The 27377-nt window shown below is 41.2% G+C and overlaps 1 protein-coding gene across 4 annotated transcripts; it reads right to left on the reverse strand.

Moving 5' to 3' along the window:
* Positions 1-1054: 1054 nt before the first annotated feature.
* clstn1 (calsyntenin 1) lies at positions 1055-26825 on the reverse strand. Of its 4 annotated transcripts, XM_028994130.1 has the most exons (19): positions 26578-26825; positions 17678-17800; positions 15044-15073; positions 13350-13545; positions 12874-13082; positions 12180-12329; positions 11905-12090; positions 11483-11731; positions 10993-11114; positions 8759-8921; positions 8547-8597; positions 7051-7208; positions 6816-6964; positions 6279-6505; positions 6033-6203; positions 4681-4826; positions 2663-2798; positions 1601-1785; positions 1055-1511 (listed from the first exon to the last, which is right to left on the reverse strand). In XM_028994130.1, the coding sequence occupies exons 1-19, from the start codon at positions 26657-26659 to the stop codon at positions 1317-1319; spliced, it is 2928 nt and encodes a 975-aa protein (XP_028849963.1). In that variant the 5' UTR covers positions 26660-26825; the 3' UTR covers positions 1055-1316. The 4 variants fall into 4 exon arrangements, with proteins under 4 accessions (XP_028849963.1, XP_028849964.1, XP_028849965.1 ...); XM_028994131.1 differs by lacking the exon at positions 15044-15073 and having other exon boundaries at positions 1317-1511; XM_028994132.1 differs by lacking the exon at positions 8547-8597 and having other exon boundaries at positions 1317-1511.
* Between the last annotated feature and the right edge of the window lie 552 nt (positions 26826-27377).

The following is a 27377-nucleotide window of genomic DNA, read 5'->3' on the forward strand; positions in this document are numbered from 1 at the left end:
ATTAATCATGGCTGGGAAATGACCCTACATGGTCCAGTTTCTGTAAAGTGAATAATATCAATTCATCCCATCACACTGTGTAGGTTCATATTAGTACCAGGAGCAAAACAAACATGGAGGAAAAAACACTAACAGTACAGCAGCTACCACTCCCTTACAATCAATGTTCTGCAGAAGAAAACTGAACATTTTTACTGAAATGTCTTTGGGGGAAATATAGTTTATAGTAGCAGGTTTGTCAGGTCGTACCTGAAAATATAAAATACCCAGAGTTCTTTGCTGTACCTCACACCACTCGTAAAACATGTGAATGCCCTTTTCATCTAAAATTTGAGCTTCCAAAAATAAAATGCGGCAAGTCAGGAGCTATAGTGTAAACTAACACAATCCAAAAATGTGAAAAATTTACAGCCATAAACTCTGACCCCGACCACCAACATGACAACCATCACCTTCTTCAAAACAGACGACTGAGTGAGTGAAGCATTGCCATGGAAACCTCAACAACTCTGTCATGGGTTTCTTCCTTTTTCACAGAAACGTGGTGAAAAAGCCATGCTAAGGTGCCTCGGGGACAGGACACTCATTACAAGGTCCCGAATGTACAAAATATCTCCTCCTCTACACACGACCTTGAAAAATTCCACATGCACAAGAAATAGGGCAAAGAAAAGGAGAAAATCACAATTGGTCATGGCATGTCTGCAGACCACCTCAGAAGCGCAGGAGTTAACAGCGTATCATAGCAACTCTACAACTCTGCAAATGCAAGTGCAAGGAATATAGAGGAAATCATTCTCTGTCTCAAAGACATAGACGTAGGAAGAAAGTTTAAAAAGCAAAACAAACTTCTTTTTTTTGTCTAGTGGCATGACAACTCAGCCAACTTCCCTGAAAAAAAAAAAAAAAAAAAAAAAAAATATATATATATATATATATATATATATATATATGTGTGTGTGTGTGTGTGTGTGTGTGTGTGTGTATGTGTCTAGGTCACACACACTTAGACTGGACACACACACACACACACACACACACACACACACATATATATATATATATAAAGTTTCAGCTATTCTGTAAACACTATACTACACTGTAGACCACCACTAAGTTGATGACAGGGAACGCTTGGCCAGTGAGGCTATATATATATATATATATATAAAAAATTCATTATATACTTCTTTTGCTCTTTTTAACTCATGGCTCCTAGGTAAGTGATTTGTTGTGCAGGAATGAGCAAGAGTCCCCACGAGGGGTGTGTGTATGAATGTAAATGTGTGTGTGTGTGTGTGTTGGAGCCTGTGTATTCAGTAGGTGAGTGTGGAGTCATCCCACTCCAGCTGCTGCTGTCTGCTCGCCGCCTGATGGCCCTCCTGCTCTCCGCCCTCTTCATCCTCGCTGCTCTCAGACTCAGCACTGGTGATATCATCCTCTTCCTCACCATCATCACTCTCCTCCTCCTCTTCCTCCTCCTCCTCGCTGCTGTGCTGGTCCTCATATGTCTGCATAGACACAGAGAACAATAAGCATGGGTATCCATGACTGTGTCCAGGGAGAACGGAGAAGACAGAGATGTCCTCATGGACCATACCTCCATAGGATTAACAGTGATGGTGAGTGCGGAGTCATCCCAGTCCATTTCATTCTCTTTGCCATTCTCCTGGTCCCTCATGCTGCGCTGGTGGGCTGCACGAATCCGGAAAACGCCGAGGATGATCATGAACACCAGGAAGCTGACGCACACCACGATGACGATAGTAGCAGCACTGGGAACTACTGCAGAAGGACAAAAACAATCAAAAACATAAAACTGATGTACAGACATAAAGCCCTGAGTCTTGCAGAAATGCAGGTCAAGCTCTTCCAGATGTCATCCATCAGATAATCTTCCAAAAATCCATTAAACACATTCAACAACTAAAACATTATATATCTGACCTACTTGTTAATTGAATTTAATCCATAGAAAAGCCCACATTTAAAAATGGAATTGCAGAACATAAAATTAAGAAGATTACTGGTTTGATTATGATAGTAGTAGTATGGTATGAGTATGAGTATGATAGTATGAGTATGGTAGTATGGTAGTAGCCTAGGGGTAACACACTTGTCTATGAACCAGAAGACCCAGGTTCAAATCCCACTTACTACCATTGTGTCCCTGAGCAAGACACTTAACCCTAAGTTGCTCCAGGGGGACTGTCCCCTGTAACTACTAATTGTAAGTCACTCTGGATAAGGGCGTCTGATAAATGCTGTAAATGTAAATGTAAATGAATGCTGGATTAATTTTAACAGGAAATCTAAGAAGTCCTGGACTGGCTGATACCTCGACATCCCAAGTGTGTCTTAATGTCACTGGGAGTTTAAGTAAAAAAAGCCCGTTCCCAAAAAAACAGCACAGCAAGAGGGTTGGGACTAAACAGCTGTGTGGCAACAGCATTTGTTCATTTTGCTGATGACTAAAAGAAGCACAAAGAAAAGTTCATGTATCTCCAGACTAAACCTGTTTGAGAGTGACAGACATTCATCATGCATAGTCTCTACTGTCTGGATTCAGCAACATTATCAGGCAAATTAAGTCATCTGATCTCCTGAAAGACAAACTTTTTTCCTCAATAGATTTGACTGTTTCTTGCAGGTAGTGAGGTACCTGAGGCCTGGTGAGCATTGACCAGGTTGTGTCCAGACAGGTCCACCGAGGCAGGGTGCACAGGGTTAATGAACTGAGGCTGGACCATGGCATTATTAGCATGATCCATAGGGTTGGTGGTGTGGATGACGTTAACCTGCAGACAAGCATCAATAAAACATAGCATGGAGAACAACATAGTCATATAATAAAAATTACAGGAACATTTAAATGAAACAGTTTCACACTTAAACACTGCTACTAGTAATAATAATAAAGAATGTAATTAACAGAGTTTATTTCTCTTACACTTTCATTCACAGCCTAACTTCAATTAGTGATGGACACAATGTTCTGTCCCAAGAGAAATATCTTATCATCAATACAGTGGGGCAAAAAAGTATTTAGTCAGCCACCAATTGTGCAAGTTCTACCAATTAAAAAGATGAGAGAGACCTGTAATTTTCATCATAGGTATACCTCAACTATGAGAGACAAAATCCATAAAATAATTTATTTGCAAATTATGGTGGGAAATTAGTATTTGGTCACTAACAAACTAGCAAGATTTCTGACTCTCACAGACCTATAACTCTGTCCTGCACTCATTACCTGTATTAATGGCATCTGTTTGAACTCATTATCAGTATAAAAGACACCTGTCCACAACCTCAAACCGTCACACTCCAAACTCCACTATGGCCAAGACCAAAGAGCTGTGTAAGGACACCAGAAACAAAATTGTAGACCTGCACAAGGCTGGGAAGACTGAATCTGCAATAGATAAGCAGCTTGGTGAGAAGAAATCTACTGTGGGAGCAATTATTAGAAAATGGAAGACATACAAGACCACTGTTAATCTCCCTCGATTTGGGGCTCCACGCAAGATCTCATGTGGGGTCAAAATGATTACAAGAACGGTGATCAGAAAATCCCAGAACCACACAGGGGGACCTAGTGAATGACCTGCAGAGAGCTGGGACCAAAGTAACAAAGGTTACCATCAGTAAAACACAATGGACTCAAATCAGGGACTCAAATCCTGCAGTGCCAGACGTGTGCCGCTGCTTAAGCCAGTACATGTCCGGGCCCGTCTGAAGTTTGCTAGAGAGCATCTGGATGATCCAGAAGAGGATTGAGAGAATGTCACACGCAGTCACATGAAACCAAAAAATAACTTTTTGGTAAAAACTCTACTTGTCGTGTTTGGAGGAGAAAGAATGCTGAGTTGCATCCAAAGAACACCATACCTACTGTGAAGTATGGGGGTGGAAACATCATCCTTTGGGGTGTTTTTCAGCAAAGGGAACTGATCCGTGTAAAGGAAAGAATGAATGGGGCTATGTATCGTGAGATTTTGAGTGAAAACCTCCTTCCATCAGTAAGGGCATTGAAGATGAAACGTGGCTGGGTCTTTCAGCATGACAAACACACCACCCAGGCAACGAAGGAGTGGCTTCGTAAGAAGCATTTCAAGGTTCTGGAGTGGCCTAGCCAGTCTCCAGATCTCAACCCCATAGAAAATCTTTGGAGGGAGTTGAAAGTCTGTGTTACCCAGCGACAGCCCCAAATCATCACTGTTCTAGAGGAGATCTGCATGGAAGAATGGGTCAAAATACCAGTAACAGTGTGTGAAAACCTTGTGAAGACAGAAAACGTTTGACCTCTGTCATTGCCGACAAAGGGTATATAATAAAGTATTGAGATGAACTTTTGTTAGTGACCAAATACTAATTTTCCACCATAATTTGCAAATAAATTCTTTAAAAATCAGAGGATGTGCTTGTCTGGATTTTTTTTCTCATTTTTAACGTTCTTTTGTTTTGGGAGACCTTGGGTCTATGAGCAAAGCACTGTCCCCACACACTGCTCCCCAGGCACCCGTCAAGGCTGCCCACTGCTCACTATGGGTGATTGGTTAAAGCATAGGACACATTTCGTTGTGTGCACCGTGTGCTGTGCATCACAATGACAATCACTTCACTTTCACTATGACCTTTACTCCAATGTCTAAATGATAAATTCTTCTCCAGACATACCTCCACCTTGAAGCCATTGCTGATGTAACGGCCATTGAGTTCTGAGCAGACTAGCTTGAACTTCCTGTCAAAAAGAGCTTCTGTGTGCCAATTCCTGTAGCGGATCAGGTGCAGCACCTGCTCATAGTTGGCCATGGTGTTCACACCTGAGTAGTCAGATGAAAATGTGGAACTCTCATTGTCATGTGCATCTGCTATACTGTTCACCCACATTATAATTATATCACGATGGCATGATAATATGCAGCTCATCTACACCACATCAGCATGGGACCAAGAAGACATTAGCATGGTATTAATTAGTGAGATCTAATAGTCAGTGAATTAGCTTCACAAGCTCAGGGAGACAGAACAGGAGAAAGAATGGCATAGTAGTGTTCTATTACATCAAATTACAAGAACATATAGACATTACACCGTGACAGTCCATTAGAGGTGTGAACCTCTAATGGTCTCATGATTCGATTCAACAACAATTATCAGTGCCTCGATATCGATGCATCACAATGAATTTTTGTAAATGATCACATGATGTTTTCAAATACAAGCGTTAAGATCTTGTACTGTGCTGTACTGCGGTGTTTCACAATGACAATTACTTCACTTTCAAATTTCAACCTTTGTGGACGCTTTGATTTGGTACAATGAGCAGAAAAATGTTTGTATTGTTCTCTTCAAAGATGGTGGCCTGTAACCAATAGAAACTTTTTAAAACAAAATGTCTAATTTCACTTGACAGAAGGTAAAGAATTAAACTGCCATTATTGTTCTATGTAATACAAATTAACAGTAAATAATAAATGTCAGTTTTTCAGTGTTTTATCAACTCCGTCACAGTATAGAAATTAGACGTTTTCTTTTGAAAATGGTTTAAGGCAAATCACTTTGAAAGATAACAACACAAAGATTCCATTCAAAGCCTCTATTGTCAAGATTAAATTAAATAACATTTGTAACTGTAAACAATTTGAACAATTTGAAAAAATTTGTGTGTTTTCTATACCCCTTGTAGATCTCTGGACACTCAGAGAACGATCAGCTTTTCCTCCATTCCTGATTCATGTGTGTTTCAAAGTGGTAGAAAGATTCTACTTGTTGCGTGAAAATACATCACTGCGCGCAGCCAAAGCAAGAACAAGTCCACCGGGTGCCACACGGTGCAGCGTGAAACTCTGATCTGTAGTTTGTACTCTGTAGATCAGGCCGAGTAAATTGATTATGTTCTGCATTTGCATTGCCAATGCATCAATTATATGATTAAACACACCTACCGAGAAATTCCATCCAGTCACTGAGACTCAATTTGGTGTAAGAAGCAGACTTGCAGCAGAATAAAATAGTTAGACCCTCACCGGTGATGATCATGCCCACATTGGAAGAGCTCATCTCCAGGCCCCGCTGCTGAATCTGGGTCAAATCCAGATCTAGACTTTCATGCTCCCCATCCAGGTCATCTCCCACCACAGTCACCTCACAGTTGTCCAGGTTGTGCATGATTTCTTCAGACACCACGTTCTCTTGGACTAAAACAGGAGGGGTGTCTGAATAATGCTACATAATTTCATTCTTCATGCGTTTTGTAAACTTTCAGGACCTACCAGTGGGGTCATCCTCTCCCTCAGCTTCAGCCTCCACTTCTCGGGTGATTGTGCTGACAATACGCAGCTCAGGGAACAGAGTCACGCCTTCGGAGCTTTCAAAGTCAGAGGCGCCACGGGCAAAGTGGTCGATGCCACTCAAGCTGATTTTTGGCTCTTCGGGCTGCAGCACCATAACATATCCCTCCGAGTCTGGCATGGTGATGCAAGAATCTTCATTAAAGCACCTGAGAAACAAGCACAACAGGATGTCAGGTTACAACATACACTTTTCAATTAAGAGATTTCAACTGTTTTTGGTCCTGAAAGGAAAAAGAAGATTCATGGTTCATGTTAAATACATTCAAATGTATTATAAATAATTCACTTTACCATAACTGCCTCAGTACCTGCCTTTCTGCTGACTTCCTCACATAAAATTATAAATACCAAACTGGATGACCAGAGAAAGAATCAGATGCTAACAAATCAAATTATTATCCCACGCGTAGTTTTAAAACAGCATTTAAGCTATATGTACTCGAGAAAAGTCCTCACTTGACAGTGGTGGAGATGCGAAGATGCCTTATCCCTGGGGTGGGGAACTGCCGAGAGTTCAGGTAGGAGATGTGCTGCATGACCTTCTCAACGTTCTCAATGTCATCCCCCTCCAGGGTCAAAGAGGACTGGTTGGGGTTAAACTGCACCTGGGACAAAATGGAGAGAGACAGAGGATCTTCAGCATGGGTAATAATTAGCTTTCAGACAAAAGCCCTGAACTCTGAGCCCTCACTTTAACAGCACTGGCCACATCCTCTGGCAGCTGCACGTCTAGTCCCTCTTTGCAGGTGTACAGGCAGTCGATGACCTTCTTGTTCTCCAGCTTTCCAGAACGAATCATAAGGCCGGCCAGGCTGCCTCGGAAGAACTGTGTCATGTGGACGCTTCCACCTAAACCCAGGGCATAAGAGGAAAGTTATTCACACTCAGGCTCAGACTACAGCCTTGTGAATGAGACTCATGCAGGTTAGTGATATCTGCCATGTCAGAGGAATCATGATGAAGTGCCACATGCATGTCAGCCATGAGCTGTGAAATCATGCAAGGGCTGGGTGATCAATTACTAATCATTTGTTCTTGATTGCATCTGGTAGAAATTCTACAACTGCCCAAATTTTACATTTACAGTATTTATCAGATGACCTTATCCAGAGTGCCTTACAATCAGTAGTGACAGGGACACTCACCCTGGAGACACTCAGAATTAAGTGTCTTGCTCAGGGACACAATGCTATTAAGTGGGTTTTGAACCTGGGTCTTCTGGTCCATAGGCGGGTGTGTTAACAATCAGGCATCACATTTTCCTGCTCCATTTATGATGGTGACCATACACATCAGTGCTTGTCTGAAGGCACGCCTGTTACACAGAGAGCACTGGAGCACAAACCAATCCAAACCACACAAAGGAATGATTGACTGGTGCTTGAAAAGTTAAATCTAATTTTATTTTTGGGCACAAGCAATGTGAAGTGACGGACCGGCGCATGACGTCACCCTGTTGACGCCTCCACCACATGTGTGTGAGCGTAGTTGCCAGGTAATGTAAAGATGAAAAAGGAGCAGAAGAAAGTGAAAGTGATGTTGCATACGAGTTCATCCTACGAAGCTGAAGTCATGGTTGACAAAAAAAGGACGCTAGTGTGTGGCGATGGTACAAATTGTGATTTTTATTATTTTGCTTTGTGTTATAAACAATTTAACAATGTTTAGATTTCACTGCCTCTAATATTTTAAGGGATGTGTTTGAAAGCATGTGTGTTTTTATATTTTCTATATTTATCTGGCCATTTCGCTTGAGCTTATCTCTGGCTTCTTGAGGTTTCAGTAAAGATGCTCTCAGTATCATGAAAAGAATAATGTTAGTCATATTTTTGAAATGTCGCCCAGCCCTAAATGAAAAAAAAGATGAATGAAACTCCACATAAAAGAAACTTTCAATTACATTTCAATATACAAAATCACAAGGAAATAAATGTTGTGTTTGCCATCAGTGACACCTCGCCTAAAAAAATTACTGTGGGTCGTTATATGAAATAAATAGCAGGCACAATGTCTGAAAATGGCTTCATGCTACACAACACATAATGGCAAGACAAGAAGCGCATGGAGTCCTAGTGATGCAACTAAAACACCCATTCAGGCCTTTTTAGTTGCAGCGTTGAACAGACAGTTATTTCTTAATGCAAACGCATCGTTGTGTTGGAATGATTGTGGAAAGACTGTAGCAACCTGTAGAAGGCTGAGACACGGCCTCAGTCTCATTTTCATGTCCTGTAAAGTCTGTGGAGGCAACACATAACAGCAGGGAGTGACCAAAGCATTTCTCACTGGTTTACACACAGTACTGAGGATCGTATTTACCATTCCAATTTGTCTGTACTGCATTTACTATAATGGTTTATAGGTGTTTTAAGGTTTATAGGTATGGGTATATGACGCACCTTGCCAGCAGGCCCCCACAGTAAGCTGAGTGTCGATTTTGGTGGCATGTAGAGGGTAGTCTTCAGACACCAGGAAGGGCTCAAAGGTGGCGCCATCAACAAAAAGTGCCACTGAGGGGAACTCTATGTTCAGCACGTAGTGATGCCATTCCTTATCACAAACCTGTAGGGGACGGCAACAGCAATTTTTCAGTGACTGTTTATAACCATGATCACAAATGATATAAGAGGTTACAGGCAAGACTATAAAACTATACGATAGGGAACTTTGAAATTCTCAGCTGATACTTTTCCTTTTCAACATAATGTTGCTACAACACTTCAGGTATATACGTATAGCCTCAAAATTGACTGATTTCATGGGATTAAGAGGTATATATATGATTTACACAAATATGTTTTTCTGTTTTCATGAAATAGGTTCATATTGTGTAATATACTGTCAAATTAAAAATATTTCCGAAAAAATAAGGGTAGTCAAAAACAGACAGAAAAATCTCCACACACAAACAGTATTTTTTTGTGTGTCAGCTTGATATAGATAGTGGTATGAGTTGGGTTCACGTTACCTCTTAATCCCATGAAATCAGTCAATTTTGAGGCTATACGTTCTAGTTTTTGATTAAGTGCTCCATGTTTTACTGAACTCACCTAGTATTTGTTTAAGATAATGCACAACTGCATGTCATATCAAAATGCCCAACAAATATTGTTCAGTGTTGAGGTTGACCTGTGACAATGCTCCAGGTTTGAACATTGTGTAACTGTTATAATGTGGTACAAGACAATGCCTTATAAAGAGTGAACACAGTGAAGTGTGTACATGGTTCAATGAATTTTGCTCATCATTCTGCCCAAAGGGAAAAGATGATGAGACTAATCATGCAGTTATTACAGGAAATAGTATTGGATGCACAAATATACTTCTGAATATAGAAGAATAAAACAGCATGGGCTCAATCTTGTTTTTACTCTAATTAAATACACAAAGTGAATCAACTGCACTAATCAGGGATCTGATCATTGCCCAGCACAGAACAGATCCAATTAATGGTTAATCAAGTGGCCAAAAACCTTTAGTGGAATGAGTGCAGGATTAAAAGCTGCTTTTTTGGTGATGTGCCGATCTACATTCAGATCCCATCTCCCTCTACTAGGGCTGCACGATTTGGGAAAAAAGACATATTGCAATTATTGAGATCAATATTGCGATATGCGATTGCGATATGATAAAGGACACTTGCTTGTATATCAATGAAAAGTCGCATACAAACTACTAATAGTGAAATGTTTAATTTCAAAGTGAAACATACAAACTACTTATAACAACTTGAAATGCCCAGTGCTTTCATACAATATTCTACAAAATTAAATAATCACAAAAAACTCTTTACATTACTGTCGAACGACAAACCCTGGTAAGGCTAAACAACTGTTTTGATTATATTTGGCCATTATAAAATCCCATATTATAGTTCTTACGTTTAACCAAAACGTTGTTTGGAGGCTGACTTGAACTCAGGGATGCATAGCTTTGCTCGCTTAGCTAAGGTTAAGAATTGTAAACTGGGGTGAATTTCTTTAGGAAACCTTCAAAGTTTGAGAAAAGTTAACTAAACAGCTAAGAACAGTCTAAATAGTTAATCCCTATGTTTAGCCAAAACGTAGTTTGGAGGCTGACTTGAATACAGGAAAGCATAGCTCCGCTAGCTTAGCCTAGTTTAGCTAAGGTTAAGACTTATAAAACGGGATTTTATAATGGCCAAATATATTCAAAACAATTGTCCAGCCTTACCTATGAAATGTAATCCCCCGGGATCTGGTTTGGAGCATACAGCGGTTTGTACAGCCCCAAGCAGCACAAGAGTGATGCATTTTTATGCACTTCTCTCCATAGCAGAGCCTATCGCAATATGGCGGCGGCGTTGACGTACGATGCAGCTCGTCATGAGGCATCTACCCATATGTCTATGCGAGTCACGAATCTGAGGTCTCCATTGAACCAAATTAAAAGTCATGTGACCAAACACACAAACTTTGGAATGGATCAGATATGTTGCCAATTCAATCCATGTACTAATCATTTAAATCGCAGCTTTTTGCGTTCATGTAATTGCACAGACTGACATCGCGATTACGATTGCGATTAGATTAATCGTGCAGCACTACCTTCTACAGGAGCAAACTTCTAGACTCAGCACCACCAAAGTCAGTTGTAAGAATTCAGGTCTGACCTGGTCCAGTTTCCAGTGGAACTCAGCAGGCTTGTAGCTCTCAGCCTCTGTGGGATCCTGACGCAGCAGCATCACCAAACGGCAGTTGTGCACATAAAGTGAGTAGTGGTGCCTGTTCATCTCTTTGGTATCAGAACAAGGAAAAAACAGAAATACATTCATGAAAAGGGCAAAGCTATCAGACACGATTAGTAAAAGATTTCATAAATGTTAATGTGGACACTGCCTTTGGAGTGGCTACCATAAAAGAGAAGATTCTGGAATATGACTCAAGCCTGTTTATATAGGTTTCAAGGAACAACTCCATTCTTCATGGTAATTTATAGGTTTTCCACCGTTTCTAAATCTAAATAAGCCAATATCTATACACTTGATCTATTTATATACCAGTTTCTTATGGGATTAGTTACTGCCGAACACACATGATATTACTGAAATCCAAGATGTTTCTGCCAAAGTTACGACTCTCATAACGACTGAGTGGACAAACCTGTCTTGTCAGAGTTACAGAGAATGGTCTCTTTCTCCCGTGCCCCGGGGCCATGTCTCATCCACACAGACACAGTGAAGGGCTCCTTCAGGCTGCTGCTAACCATGCCATCAGGGATCTTAATGGCCTGGGTTCCATTGAACTCAAACACCTGGTCGCTGTCATGCCCGTTGTCTGTAGGTAGGCCCAGGGTCCAATTGGTGGTGCTGCTGGGTGAGGGGAGTAGTTCTACAGTGCCAGCACTAGCACCTGCATTTGGCACAATTTGGGGGAAAAGGATGAGAGCCAACAATGTCTAGTAATACTCAAAACTGATGCATCTGGGGAAATTCCACTGATAACCTTGGAATTTTCTCACCAAACCAGGGTTTACAGTCTTTTTGGTGGAATATATCAGAATGAATTACCCAGCTGCTGCTTACCACATAACTTGTGTAGGGACTTCTCAGAGTATGTGTCCCTGTCACAACCCTTCCCAATGTGGCTGGTCTCCAGCTCAATGGTGGCCTGGATGGAGGTGATTGGCTCCTCGCAGTTCTCCATATGAATGCTGGGGAAAAGAGCCAGGGTTCCGGTCCCAGGCTCATATTCAATCCTCTTGTTGAAACCTGTGGCCAAAGAAAGATATATACATCTCATACAAAAATGTCTTCCCTTATTCACTGTGTAATTTGAGGGACAGGAGAGCCTCCAATACCTTGCCAACTTGGCTTGCAGGTGGGCTTGATGTTGATCTTGACCAGGACATCCTCTGAAGCCCGGTTCTTTCCGCAGTCATAGGCTGTCACTGTGAGCTTGTACATGCGCTCCTTACTATAGTTGAGCTTCTCTGTGTTCTTGATGTTGCCTGGTCATAAGAGAGCAGCGTTTTATTCGTAGTAAAAATTTCCCCACTGTGGAGGCGAGCAAATATACATGCAAAGAGTTTTAAAGCCAAAATAAACAAAGCAAATTTATTTGGACAAAAAGTCAATCTGCGTCTCCAGGTTCAGCACATGCTTCAAGGTGACCACACCAAAAGTTAGAAGAGAAACACAACCCCAAAATATAGTGATTGAGAGACATTCATGAAAAAGTGATTTCTAAAGTGTGGTGAAAACAAGGTCTAAATGTTGAATGTTTCAACACATGACGTGCATAGGATATGATGGTATATATGATGGGATTTTTAACAGGATCAATTTTACCAATGGACATATTACACATTATTTACCTTCTATCAAACAATAGAATTTCTGCCACAAAAATAATATAGGGAGAAACCCCCTCCATCCCTGAAATTCCATTTCCACTCATGTTGGTTCTAAATGTGCCAGAATGTGCCTTTCCTCTTTCTCCATAGAACATAGTGACATCACAATTCCTGGGTAAGATAGGAGGCTGTATCTCACCATCCTTGTCGACAGTGAAGGGCACATCAGGGGTGACGATCTCGTAGCTGCAGATCTGGCTGTACTGGAAGGAGCAGTCAGCATCCACCGCTTCCACCTTCAGAATGTTGTCGTAATTTTTGCCCTCGATTACCGTGGCTTTGTAAGACCTCTCCTTAAACACCGGCGAATACTCATTGATGTCATTGACTTGGATGTGGACAGTTGCCCTGTGGGGGTTTGAAGGTTGTGGTTTCGTTCAGAAGATGAATTATGTGTTTAGTTAAAAAGCAGATAATTTGATGGAGATGTTCTAAATGTCTGGCAGACTGTAATGAACAGTCTGTCGGCATAATCATGCCATTCTGAGCCTTCGTTTCATGCTTTAAAATCACATTATGGCACAGCCAGCATGATGAAAGGAATTTTTTTCAAATGTCTACGAATGTAAACGACTTGTCAGTGAAATAAAAATGTGGTGGAAACACAGTTCATACTTGTGGGATTTCTTCATGTTGGCCCCATCCGGACCCTCCCCACAATCATAGGCCTGGATGGTGAAGGTGTGCTCCTTCTGCAGCTCGCAGTCCAGCTTGTCCTTGGCCCGGATCACCCCCTCACCCGTGGATTTATCCAGCACCACAGCCTCAAAGGGCACATTTTGCCCATGGATCCGGAAGCCACAGATCTCGCCTGCACAGGTTAAGAGGGGTAAGAAGAGAGAAGTGCTGAGTTTAGTGCAGCTGTGGCACAGGCAGGCAGGGTCAGGACTGGGTGTGGCATGGGGGAGGAGCTACTGCAGCTGACTGTGTCAAAAAAAACAAAAAAAACAAGAAACAGCCATTTTCTTTTGTTTGTGAGGGAGGGAGGGAGGGAGGGGTGTGGCTCAGCACCACTGGCAAACTTGGGTGAGGCAATGGAGGTGGGGCAGGAGAGGAGGGTCTCGTCCAAGCCACTGTGATCACTTGGCATTCAGTCATGCAGTAGAGGATCCAGAGAGAGAAAGAACCAGTGATTCAGAGTAGAGATGTGGAAAGGCATTTCACAGGAATACTTTAACACAGCAACCAAACAAAAATAAATGTATATATAATGATTAGAACGCTGCTTCATAAAAACATAGCAGGAACTACAGGAATGCTTACTAAATAACACCCAAAAAAATGGAACCAAGGTAAAAATGTTAATATTAGAAAGACTGAGAACTCTGCACATTATTAACAATTCTACCATGTAGACTAAAGAATCCCATAACCCAAATAAGAGAAATTGTTTCTTATGTCAAGCCTATGGATTTTCATGTCTGAAGTCTTCCTGTGTAATGTGGACTCTCTCACACCCTTAAAATCATAACAACCAAAGTGATTGAACAGAAAAAGCACCCAAGCATCCATGTGAACCAACATATGTACTGGATGAGAGCTGGGGTTGGAAATATCCTCACTGCCAACATCCATATCCAATACCAGCTGCAGCCATGCTGGGACCAGAGATTAGTGGTGACGAGTGCAAACGCAACTTCACTACAGACAAGAGTGCATCCAAAGATGCAAAAAGCACAGAGAGTTTGCATCAGTTAACAATCTCAGCAAATCTTCATACTGCTTGATTTCACCCAGATTTTTACTACTCAAATGTATTTTTTTTGAATGTGCATGTGCATATTTGTAATAAATAAAATTTTTGGGGGGGCAATAGGTTATACTTACCGTCTTAACAACCCTGAACAGAATTAGAGTGGCTCTCAGTGCACCTAAAAAGCCACAAAACATTACAAGGACAATGACAATGTCTGTTTGTATTCAAGAGCCATCACTGTAGATGGTTAAACAACGTGCACAGGAGTGTTCATCACATGATCTGATGCATCTGGAAGAATGACTGGTCTACGTATCACATATATGCACATGCACTCCGGATTTTTCCCCATAACGTAGCTGAAGCACTGTTAGGATCTGCAAACTACAATGGATGTCTCATGCACAGATATTTCTTCACTCAACCCCGCACCAAACTTTTCATCCAGTAATTAAAATTTCTCCTCAAACTATTTAGGGTGAGAAAAAAAAGAAAAAAAAAGAAATATTTCCATCTATAAGAATAAAGAAAGGAACATTTCTGTGTTGAGTGGCAATGCCTTTTGCGTTAGTGGGTTAATAAAACAAAAGCAAGAGAAAGAGCCCATCATCACCTTCTTTGGTGAAGGTCACCTCAAAACTCTCTACAAAGAGGGAAGAGAAGATAAACCCAGGTCAGACAGAGAAAGCTAGAGGTCACACAGAGGACAGGACAAAGTACATCATATGAATGCAGACAGTACATACACAGTATACCTTACAAGAAGGACATGATTCATTATGAGATCACATTCAGAATAGACAGACAGACAGGGTGATGAAAGCAGACAGGCCACATTCAGGCCAGCAAACCCTTCAATATCTCCCCAGATCCCTCAGTAACATGATTTCACATCCGTATTGGAGCTTTAATGCAGAAGTCGCACTTGATTGGGGAGTGACTACCTCTGGCCTCTCACTGGCCCGGCTGTCTGTCCCGTTTCCACCTCAACAATTACAGATAGATTTCCTATTATGCACGTCTGTTCAGATCAAGTCATGCAGTAGCAGGGCATTGTCCATGGCCCTCATGCAGGCCGGGCCTAATGAGCAATGTAGTACACTTCCAGGAAACGTCCGTGTCAAACGTCAGCTGAAAAATTTAATTCCCAAGTGCAATGAGCGAATACAATGTGATGAGTACGCAATTTATTTCAACCGTATCTAGTCAGACAGCATCATTCATTAAAGTCTCTATCAATAGAAGCTCACAAAGCCTCAACCTAAACCAGCACTTTCCCTACAAAACGTGGATGCTGAACGATCCCCCTGACTGGTGAGACCTTACATCAACGCCCTTGTGCCAAGTTCTGTGGAAATGGCAGAGGCGCAGCCACACGTGACTGAGATCGTGGGGCGGCACCCATGTGATGCCAGTCACCCACACAGTCACAGATTGTGTATGAGCATGCAGGCCTGCTGGGACAGACTGTTCAGAACCTTCTGCTGCTTCACCACAGAGAACACTACAGCCAGAGCAACAGTATCCCCAGACTGCAGGCTTTCAGAGGCAAAGCCACCAATGCTGGATGAGACAGCACCACTTCATATTAGTTGTTCCAACAAAAAACTAATAGCGCATCAGCTAGGTATGCTGACAATATTGGTTAACCAAGTAACCATGACAACAGTAGATTTTGTACAGTAGACGTGGAAACAACATACAGATTAAATCTGTAAAAATGTTATCATATATTAAGAGCTGAGCAAAACAACTTAAGACACAGTCATTTTTAGCCAATAGGATGACAGTAGACATCAATAAAGTTAAAGATCAGCTGGTACCAGTATACAGCCAATATACTGATGCATCCTTAGATGATGGTGGTCTGACACATCAATATACTGGCAAATCAACTATTTTAATATAAAAGATGTACTCACACTGACTAAGATTAAGTAAACAATTTGGGGTGAAGATAACGAGTTATAAATAATGAGATATAAAGTCGTTGAAATAAATCTGAGTACCGATGCACTCAAAGGAGGAAGATATTTGTGTAGGTTGGTTCAGGAGGCAACACTTTAAATTCATGCAACATGATACACCATTTAGTAAAGTAAGGTTTAATTGGAATCGAACATGTTAACTTTGTCCATGATTAATGAAGTAACTGCTGAGAAACAGGAGTCCAGCATTAACACCAGTGGGCCAAATCCTCAGAGGAATGTCAGAGAACGCATAATATGAGTGGAAGTCAGGTCGCTTCCACAAACAGCTTTCAAATAAGGCCAAATGCAATGTGGATGGGGTTTAATGGTAGCACTAATAAGACTTATATAATGGCACCACTCAACATGCAACACACACACTGATCAAAGCCCATAGGTCAAGTGTTGGGGGTGTCAACTGTAGAATTGCTGGTGTCTTCCTCTTGTAAGTCGCTTTGGATAAAAGCGTCTGCTAAGTAAAGTAAAGTGTAGGGCCTCCCAAAGCCCATTGAGACATACTGTATGTGATTTTGAGCTATAAATATTGTTATTGTTAATCCTGAAAGGATTATGAAAGGATTTTTTGTGTGTAGGCATGGAGTTTTTATAAATGGGGTGGTAGTAGCCTAGTGGGTAACACATTCACCTATGAACCAGAAGACCCAGGTTCAAATCCCACTACCATTGTGTTCCTGAGCAAGACACTTAACCCTAAGTTGCTCCAGGGGGGACTGTCCCTGTAACTACTGATTGTAAGTCACTCTGGATAAGAGTGTCTGATAAATGCTGCAAATGTAAATGCAAATGTAGGCTTAGTAAGGAAACTCACATAAACCTGCAACATGTCGATGACATTGATTCTGAATGATACTTGTCACATATGTCAAGTAGTCACAATGTCACATAATCAGATGTAGGTAAATGACACTGCTTAGGAACAGATCAGAGAATCGCTAACAATATTGATAAGTTTCTCAGTAATAGTTATAAATAAATATTAATATTTGTTAACTATGGTATCATCAGAGTAATCCACTCCAGATACTGAAGTACAATGTAGTTACAGCATGTAGGCACAAGTCAGTGTGTTCTCACACTATAACTACATTATTATAATACTTCCATTATTATAATCTTCCATTGCTAGCATGTGGGAACCAGGGCTGGTCTGTTTTTGTGATTAATGAAATTACCACTAATTAAACCATGCTCAGATCACAGCAGTGACCTTCAACTGAAGAGACAGAATAAGACAGAAGATACTCCTCCACCCTCACCTGCATAGCGCAGTGGTGCGTCCTTGTCCAGAGCGATGAGCGGTGGGTCCAGGAGCACCTTCTCATCGTTCTCCGTTATTATGCCATGATATGTGGTCTCAATCCATGGCTTGTGTTTATTGACTGTTGGAAAAGGAGAAAGAGAATTGGCATCATTCTGCAGTATATAATGACCTTGACATGGAGGACTGAAATCCAATTATAGTTCAATACCTGTTGCATTGCTGGATATCAAATGACAGAGATTTTATTCTGTCAGTCTTCACAGTGTGCGATCTTAGAAATTATGTCTCAGGGACAAGCCAGAAGGTCTAAAAGGGCAAGCAAATAAAAAAAACAACACTTTTGCCCTGATATGATTTTAATATCTGTGACAATCCCATCACACTGGCAGATAAGGGAAAAACACCCTAAGAAGAACAACACGAGCGCCACAGATCTTGCTATTAAAACTAATTGAACAATTAATAAAGGGGAAATATCTTCAGTCATACCACATATCCAATCTCTGACCACGTCTTTATGCCTTTCCATATCACTATGCATTCTCCACCAAAATTCAACCATCATCATCTCACTCCAGACCCTTTCACTTCCTCAGAATCCCGAATCCTTCTCTTCCCTCTGCTTGAGTCAGCGAACAACATTCATCTCCAGAAACGAAATGGCTAGATTGAGATCTGTCAATATAGTGCAATCTACAGCAAATATTTTCAACTTCTGCAAAAAACTCAATTCAGGAATAAATTGGATCTCTTGATTAATTTATGTGAACTGATTTGACATCTGTATTTACATATATAAATAGGAAGCAAAATTAGGTCAATAGCATACAATAGCATACAATACTGTTGATTTTAGAGTTTTCTTAACGGATAGCGATAGTGTTTTGTTTTTTTTGCGGACGAACTGTGAACTGTGGCAGCTTTAGCACTCTATAACAGCCTCTATTAATTGAATTTTAATAATGATCACAAGTTTGGCTGCCATGGTTAAATTAAGATGATTGTCGGAGATATTTACATTTTAAATAACCAACCACCAGGGGGTGAAAGAATGCATAGATTGAGCAAAAACCGACTGCGCACACACCTGCAAGAAACTGTCTCACATCCACACCTCACAAGCGCTCTACTGGTGAGGGATGAGGGATTACAATGATAGACATTTAAAAAACGTATGTAAATCACTGTGGATGAATGCCAAATGATGTAAATGTAAATAGAAAATAAACATAAACTGGCGTTGAAAAAGCAGGGTTCAACACCAAGCATTTTTCTGATGAGGTTTAGATTAGGCACAGATAGCCCTCCATAGTCTACACAAACATGTAAAAATATCTGTGTGTGTGTGTGTGTGTAAGAAAGAAAGAGAGAAAGAAAGAGAGATTGGGCTCATTAGCAGACACAGCTGCTCTGTTTTAGCTGCGGGTTACAGAACACATCAGCAACATGACCGCCATGTCAGGGATAAAAATGTCAGAAACAGATTATTGCTGGGGCAGGAGGATGTGAAGAGTAGATTGGTCACCTCCACAAAAACGCCTTACACACACTCAAATATGACCTCAGCAGTCCTTTGGAGAAACCGTGACCTGTCACACCCAACAAGTCCATCAGCTGTGTAATAATTACACTCAGAACTTAAATTAAGAAATCAGAAGTAGCCATAGAAACACTAGTTTGGCTGTGCCAATCATATCTTAAACCACTGTTTCACCTCCACAATGGGATTTCAGACCTTACTGGCAAAAGCATCTTATCTGCTTCAGACATGACACGGCCACTTTTTAATTTTAATATCAGTTAAGTTCACAACTGCATTAAATTACATTAAAGAATTGCATTAAAATTACAGGTTAAAAATAGCTGTGCACCCTGTCTCTCTCAGAAGTGTCAGAAAATGACATTTATTCATATTAAAATAAAACAGCGTATCCAAGGGCAATAGATGCAATTCATCAGCTACAAGCTTCATGTATCAGTATAGTTATAGGCAATTTATGAGCCTGACTTCATATTTAACCTACCTCACCCCAGAGGGACTACATCTTCCTAATGGAGACAAATGGTCTGTAATAGCAGAATCCACACAGATCAAAATTCATGCAGAAAATGTTGTGTTTCAGGTAATTCATTTTCGGGGGCAAAATCTCCTATCTTCCACATCACATTTCCACAGTCACAACTAAATGTGGCCCTGTGGTGGGAACAGGCAGCTGGATGCTGCTTAATGGTTTATACAATAAAATATAAACACCAAATTTTAAGAACTATTCTTGTTAAATGCACATACATGTTCAAGCAGATATGTGCAGCAAAATATCAGTGAATTAATCTCGCCTCTCACAGCTCATTAGCAATATTTGCCATTATCAAGCCAATAAAGTTTATGGTTAAAAAAAAAAAAAAAATGGGCCCACACAACAATTTGAATGCCTGAGAATGTCTGAGAACATTGAATGCCTGTCTTGTGATTACAGCAATTCATGGGCTATATTTACTAAACTGCCTGTGTAATGAACAGGTTCTTCTGTGCATGAAAAAATTCCACATAACTCAAAAATATACATCTTTGTACTGTGTGCCAACCTACAAGACCAACAAGATCAAATAATGTTCACTGATTTATGCTTTGTGGGATCAATGCACTGCTTCAGGAAAGGACAGTTGTCCATCAGGTGATGTGATGACCCTACCAGAGTGGTAGTAGCCTAGTGGGTAACACACTCGCCTATGAAACAGAAGACCCAGTTTCAAATCCCACTTACTACCATTGTGTCCCTGAGCTAGACACTTAAGAAAATAATTGTAATAAAATTTTAAGACCACTCAATTTAAAATCAATGTGTGGTTTGATTTTATGAGCACTTCCTTCTGGATGTATAGCTTACAGCCTTTGGATAGAAATCTGGGGTCTGGCCTCATAAATCGACTTAGTGACTGCACTCACATGACCTGGAGTGTGCCTCTGCTGCTGCAGCTCATGCTCGTCTCTGGACAGACTGCCAGGCCAGACCAACATAAGCTGCTTTAGCCACAAGGTTTGTAAAAGAGGCATAGTTGGCTGAAGTCACATGGCTGATGGACTAAAACAGCACCACGCTTCTTCCCTAAGTGGACACCATATGGTGATGAGATTCTTATTCTGTCTCTGCTCTGATATGGGTGGGAACACCAACCTTGGAGATGAGAAGTCTCTCAGATGTAATCTATTCCTACAGCAGGACAAAAATAAATATAATCACCTTCTGCATAAACTGTTATTGAAACGCCAGTTATAACTAATTTCATTTAGATGTATCTAAGACTTATCTAACACTTGTTTGATGACATGATTTTGATATCCGTCATATACAATGTACGTCATACGTCAATGTAATCATTAGTGTGTATAGAATTGGCTGAGAAAGTGTGTTTTTAAGAAAATATGACGTTTCTGCAGAAATGTCGTGCTTGATTATTGAGTAGTGTATATTTTTTTGGATGACTAAAAAACAAGACTACAAACTTTCATTTTCTTTTTCTCAGCCTTTTAATTAACTGAAATTGTTGTTTGGACCCTTTATGGTTTTTGGATGCCAATGGTGTTTAAATGCCTGCTGGAGAACGACATTCATTCAATTATTTGTCATCACCTGCACAAATCTGCCTAATGTGCAGGTAGAGAGAATAGTTGTATTAAATTAGAAGTAAACTGAGTAGTGTGTAGGCGCTGGCGTCCACCACAGGGGGAGCATCTAGCAATGCACATTAAATATCTTCAAATAAACAGGACACTGATTGGTTCTGTAAAAATCTGTCAGAATGCAAAAATATATGAATCAATAAAGAACTCAAAATAAAACAATGGAATGTATAAGAATGTCTAAGAGAATGTGCTGGAATAAGTGACCATTACAAACTATCATACAGGGCTGCTACTATTCCTATACAAACCCACACGCAGGAATAAATTAAACTCAGATAAAACATAAATCATCTTATCACTACACACCTCGACATTACAGCCGCCCACAATCCAGCGTAATTAAAGGTAAATTAGGGTTGCCCTCAGACTTATTTCCCCTCCTGATGGCACTAATTCTGTTCAGGCCACACACTTAAAGCTCAGGGTCTCATTATTGCAGGAGCAGTAACCCATTAAAGCCAGCGATGACGAGTGAGATTACAGTCGGTATCTTATTAAGGTTCCTTCCTCATGTGTGCCAGTCACGTGATGCCTGTTTGCACTGGCACTCAACCAATCCCTCTCTTACTTGTTAAGAGTCACTTTTATGGGCAAGCAGAACACTGCGGCACACCACTCTCAAGGTTAAATATTATGCCTCAAATCTGTCTCTCATTGAAGCGGTTTAGGAAAATTAGGGCAACTGGGATTCAAATTGAAACCAGTCAATCCAATTAATCTAATTATAATCATTAAATCTAATGGTTCATAGCGGCATTCAGTTTAAATATCTGACAGAAATCACATGTAACCATGTGACTGTGCGAGCTGAGCATGAGCTGTCCTGCTCATGAGCTGCCCTGCTTGGGGTAGTGGTGGCCAAGCGGTTAAGGAAGTCTAAAAGAAAATGTTGCCGGTTTGAATCCCGATCCGCCAAGGTGCCACTAAGGTGCCACTGAGCAAAGCACCGTCCCCACACACTGCTCCCCGGGCGCCTGTCATGGCTGCCCACTGCTCACCAAGGGTTATGGTTAAAGGCAGAGGACACATTTTGTTGTGTTTCACAATGACAATCACTTCACTTTAACTTAAAAGTTGTGTGCCCAGACCTTTTAAATAATAAACTGCATGAGTAAAAGAGCAAACATTGTCTTATTATATACAGGGCTCTAGACTTACTTTTTGTACTGGTTGTACTGGTGCACCTATAAAACATAAGGGGTACCAAATTTTTGATGGCAATGGATTTAATACGTTTTACAAGTTAAACAGACGCATATGGGCAATATTGGCTTCTAATTTATTAAATATCAACGTGGTTAAGATAAAGTTCTTTATTTGAAGCACAATTCTACAAGAAAGGTAACTTACTGAAAATGTGTTGGAAATCTAAATTAAAAACAAAATTTAAAATGGAATCATGTGACACACTGGGCTTGTACATTTACTTAACAATAATTGATTATTTAGTGAATGTTTTGTTTTTATAATCAGTTTCATTTTGATTTATCATATTTGTTTGTGAAGTTTGTGATTTGATCATTTTCATAGTACATTTTAACTCCTGACATTTGTTGCACTTCTAGTTTATAAATTAAATAATTGTATCAATTTGTACTCGGGAGAAAATCAGACCAATGGATCCATAGTTGTTTTGTTAAGAGTGTGCAAAGCGTGTGTGTGTGTGTGTGTGTGTGTGAGTCCACCCTGACAGAGAGAAGTAGAGACATGCAGTCTCCCATAAATCCCGCCCCCACATCCCTGCCCCCAACCCCACCACTGCTAACCTCAGCATTCAGAGCCACAGAACAATGACAATGATCTCTGTTCATTTAGAATCAGCTTATTTTCCACAGCTCAGTCACAACTTGATACTCACACCCAGTTAAATGATACACAATATCCTGCTGTAAACATTCCAATATCATGAAATATTTATATTTTTAGTTTCTAAGAATTGATAAAACACATTTTTATCATAAATCACAGTTCTTTCAAATATTAAATATCAATCAAATTAGTGCTGAAACATTCATTGGAAGCATCAATAATGCTGGATGACAGTGCAATGATATCATTTGAGCATGAATCACTATATATTACTGTAACAAATTCATAACCCCAGTCCTAATTTACACTGGGATTACAATAGGCAGCATGCGCTGTTCACTGAGGGAGAGACTATTGGATGATAACTGCTTTGCAATCCTGTTTCCCGACACATAAACCTTTAATTCAATGCTGCTACCTCAGAATGACTTTAACAAAAGGAATGGAGAGCATTAAATACATCTAAAAGCCTGCTGTCCCAACAGAATCGAACCTCATGAACAACAACAACTCAACAAGCTCAAACAACATTAATGACAATGGCAGCTTTGACAAGGCATGTGATAAATGAAATGGTGATTAAACCAATCAAAATTAAACAGCCACTATACCAACTCATAGGAACACTCAAGATAATTCTGGGTCTAATAAAATCATCCATAGAGCATTTCCTAATTTGACTTTTAAAAAAAAAATTGTGAGTAGATGGGTTCCTCACCACATGCCCTGTGTATAGCCATAAATACATCAGCTCTCAAAAACAGTAAAATCTCCATCTAGCCTTGCATATACAGGGAGCGAGAGCGGATATTTTCTAAAGCGGGTGAATTTCTCTTTTCCGCATTTTTTTTGGTGAAAATGAAAATGCCAACCTCCAACGTGACCTATAAGCCCAAACATGTCCTACATTGTTTAATGTTCTCTATGGAGCAGATTTCTAATGAAAAGACAAGGCTGGAGAACAACAATGTATTTACCTCACCACAGAAGAGAATTAAAATAAGAATTTCACTTAAATCACTTAAACTTCACTGTCAAAAAAATGTCACACACTGTAATATTACATTGCATTGGCATTAGCCTTGATTATGGCACACATTCACTGTGACATTGTTTCAATGAGCTTCTGCAATGTCACAACATTTATTTCTGTCTGTGCCATGCAAATTCCTATGCGGCACGTTCCAAAGACTCTCACTGGGGTTAAGGTCTGGACTCTGTGGTGGCGAGTCCATGTGTGAAAATGACATCTCATGACACCTCATAACGTTGCTGAACCTCGACCTGACCTACTGCAGCAACCCCAGATCATAGCAACATCAGTCTGAAACAGGGGAAATTTGGACTCATATGCTTTTGTTGGCCTAACGGTTAAGGAAGCGACCCCATAATCAGAAGGACGCCAGTTCGAATCCCGATCCGCCAAGGTTCCACTGAGCAAAGCATCGTCCCCACACACTGCTCCCTGGGCACCTGTCATGGCTGCCCAATGCTCTCCAAGGGTGATTGGTTAAAAGCAGAGGACACATTTCATTGTGTGCACCGTGTACTGTGCTGCAGTGTATCACAATGGCAATCACTTCACTTTCACTTCTGAGCCCCATTACACTAAATAGGGGCTTGGTACCAATTAACACTCAATGCTCATCTCTTCCCAGTGCAGGCGACGCAGTGCCATGATGTGTCAGAAGTAATGCTAATGATCAGCAGCTACAAGCTAAATGTGGTACAAGAAGCTTGTGGGCGATGTTCCACAATAGGCCGAACTAATCCAGCATTTCAATGGGCGTTGCACCTAACAGACAAGAGCTGATCTGCCATCTGACCTTCACTGTCTTCTGCCCTTTCAGAGTAAAACACCACACAGGCTGAGTTGCTGTAAAAAAAGAGCCCCATACATCCAACCAGGGTCATGTGTAACCAGCAACATGCGTCTGTTTTTGGAGGGAGACACCACAGCAGCCTGCATTAACAAAAGGAAGGAATCCATATAAAGACCTTTAAAATAAATCAAACTGTTTCATTTTCAGCACGAATTTGAAAGAGCTGAAATCTGCTGTGAAAGTGGATGAAAGGACTGGGAGAACTGGGACAAAAGCGACTTGTATTCCCCATGCTCCACCTACCGGGTGATGCGGTCTCTCGTTACCTGTTCCCATGGAGTCTCCAGCAGACCCACATCCAGGACCCACAGATCATTACATATCGCCATCATTAACCAGAGATTCCCCTCGACAAGCCAATACATACAAGAATGCTATCTGCTGACTGCCAGAGGCATTTCTTGAACATTCACACATTTCTGAATTCATTTCCATTTAAACATGAGACGCAATGCAATCATGCACGCCCGCACGCAGATGTTCCAGCAACAAACACCAAAACTACATAACCCTACCCCTAACATAAATCTAACCCTAGGTCTTTTGCAGATCAACAGAAGCACTAGACTATCTGACTCAATAATCAGAACTGGCAAAGCCATTCTTGACACATAATTAACTCAATTCCCCATCGAGAACGGACCAATCAGGGTTCAGAGAGGCTCTGGGTCCCAATCATCTCGCACAAGCACACCACCTAATATTACCCAGAAAGTCATTATTCATCTCTAGATCACAATGTGATGCCCATTCTAAAAGGTATGACGAGAGAATTTCTTAATTTCTCCCAGGGGCTGAATAATTTCACACCGTGGGATGAGGGAAACACAGATTGTTGGTTCCTGGTGGTCTGCTTCATTCTATATGGATGGAGCGACAGGCAGGAAGAGTTAAGCTTCTGCTGTTCTGGCTGGAAGGTGACGGTCACCATGCATGAAGATGGACATGCATCAGACCAGCTTTTTATTGTATTATTGCTGTTTTTGTTGGAAGGTCCGGTCTGTTTTTTTGTGTTGGAAACTAAGCAGCCATAAAATGGCTTATTATAATAATGTATTAAAATCTGTCTATTTCCTCTAAGTTGCAGGAGCTTGGTCAGGACATGATAGCAGGGTGACACCTGCGTAACCCCGAGTCACAATGCAGCGTTCCCCGCTGGGCATGACAATACTTCATTTGATGAAATAGTTCTGCTTCTCTGGAGATGAAGCGGATTAGCGGGACCCTCCGCGAGGTGAATACATGCCAGGCGTGGAAGGCTGGCTGGGTGGGTGGTGTCACCACCGCGGCATGGATGCGATCCACCTGCCCGCCCTTCATCCCCGTCCAGGCGAGCGGTGACCTTCCTCGTAACAGGTTCACACGGAGCCGAGCGGCTCCCGTTTCTATACACCGAACATCAAGCCATCGAACTAAGTGCGCCATGTTGTATTTCAGTGGGAAAATGGCTTTTTTTGGTGCGCCGTGACAGCGTATACGGTGTATCAATGGCGACTGGTCTCCAGACTGCGCGCTTACCTTTGGTCGCGTCCACCGCGCACAGCAGCCCGAGGAGCAGGCCCACCGCAGGGGCGAAGGGTGTGGAACTGCGGAGCCGCATACCGCTCAATTCCGCCAGAAACGACGAGTCTTCCTTCCCCGGTCCGCCCCGCAGAACAATTATCCACAGGATGTAAATAGCAAGTACGAGGCTTTCTAAGATGGCTGCCACGCTCAGCTCTCTCTCTCTCTTTCTACATTCAGTGAGGGGAGCGGCGGCGGTGACGTCAGCACTGTTGTTGTGGGAGAGGAGGATGAGGAGTGGAGGATGAGAAGAGAGGAGGTGAGGAGTGGAGGATGAGAGGAGGTGAGGAGTGGAGGACGGGAGGAGAGGAGGACGAGGGGAGAGGAATGGAGGAGAGGAGAGAACTGATGTGAACTGATAAAAAAAATCAGTTATGTGCCCTCACGCAGTGCCAGAACGTGGTTATCTGCCTGCCCTTCAAATCTGAGTTGCTTTTATTTATAGTGGAGAATGTAGTCTGCACTTGCTGTTCCTATTATATGATTCCTCTACATAATTATGGGTTCACTAGAATACCCTAAATTGGATGCACTGTTATTTATGATCTCATGTGCAAAAAAACAGATGATGGGCCCAGATATGTGCCCCTCGAGGGGAGAAGTGCCTCTCTAATGACACCCTAATTGAATGTCATGCTGTATGGGCTACCTTGTTCAGTTTGGGTTTAGCCTGTCTATGAGTGTTATGCTGGTGTTATAACATTGACATGCAGATGCATAGGTACAATATTTCAGTACAATATTTTGTGACCTTC

The sequence above is a fragment of the Denticeps clupeoides genome, chromosome 10, assembly GCF_900700375.1.
Source record: "Denticeps clupeoides chromosome 10, fDenClu1.1, whole genome shotgun sequence".
Taxonomy (NCBI): domain Eukaryota; kingdom Metazoa; phylum Chordata; class Actinopteri; order Clupeiformes; family Denticipitidae; genus Denticeps; species Denticeps clupeoides.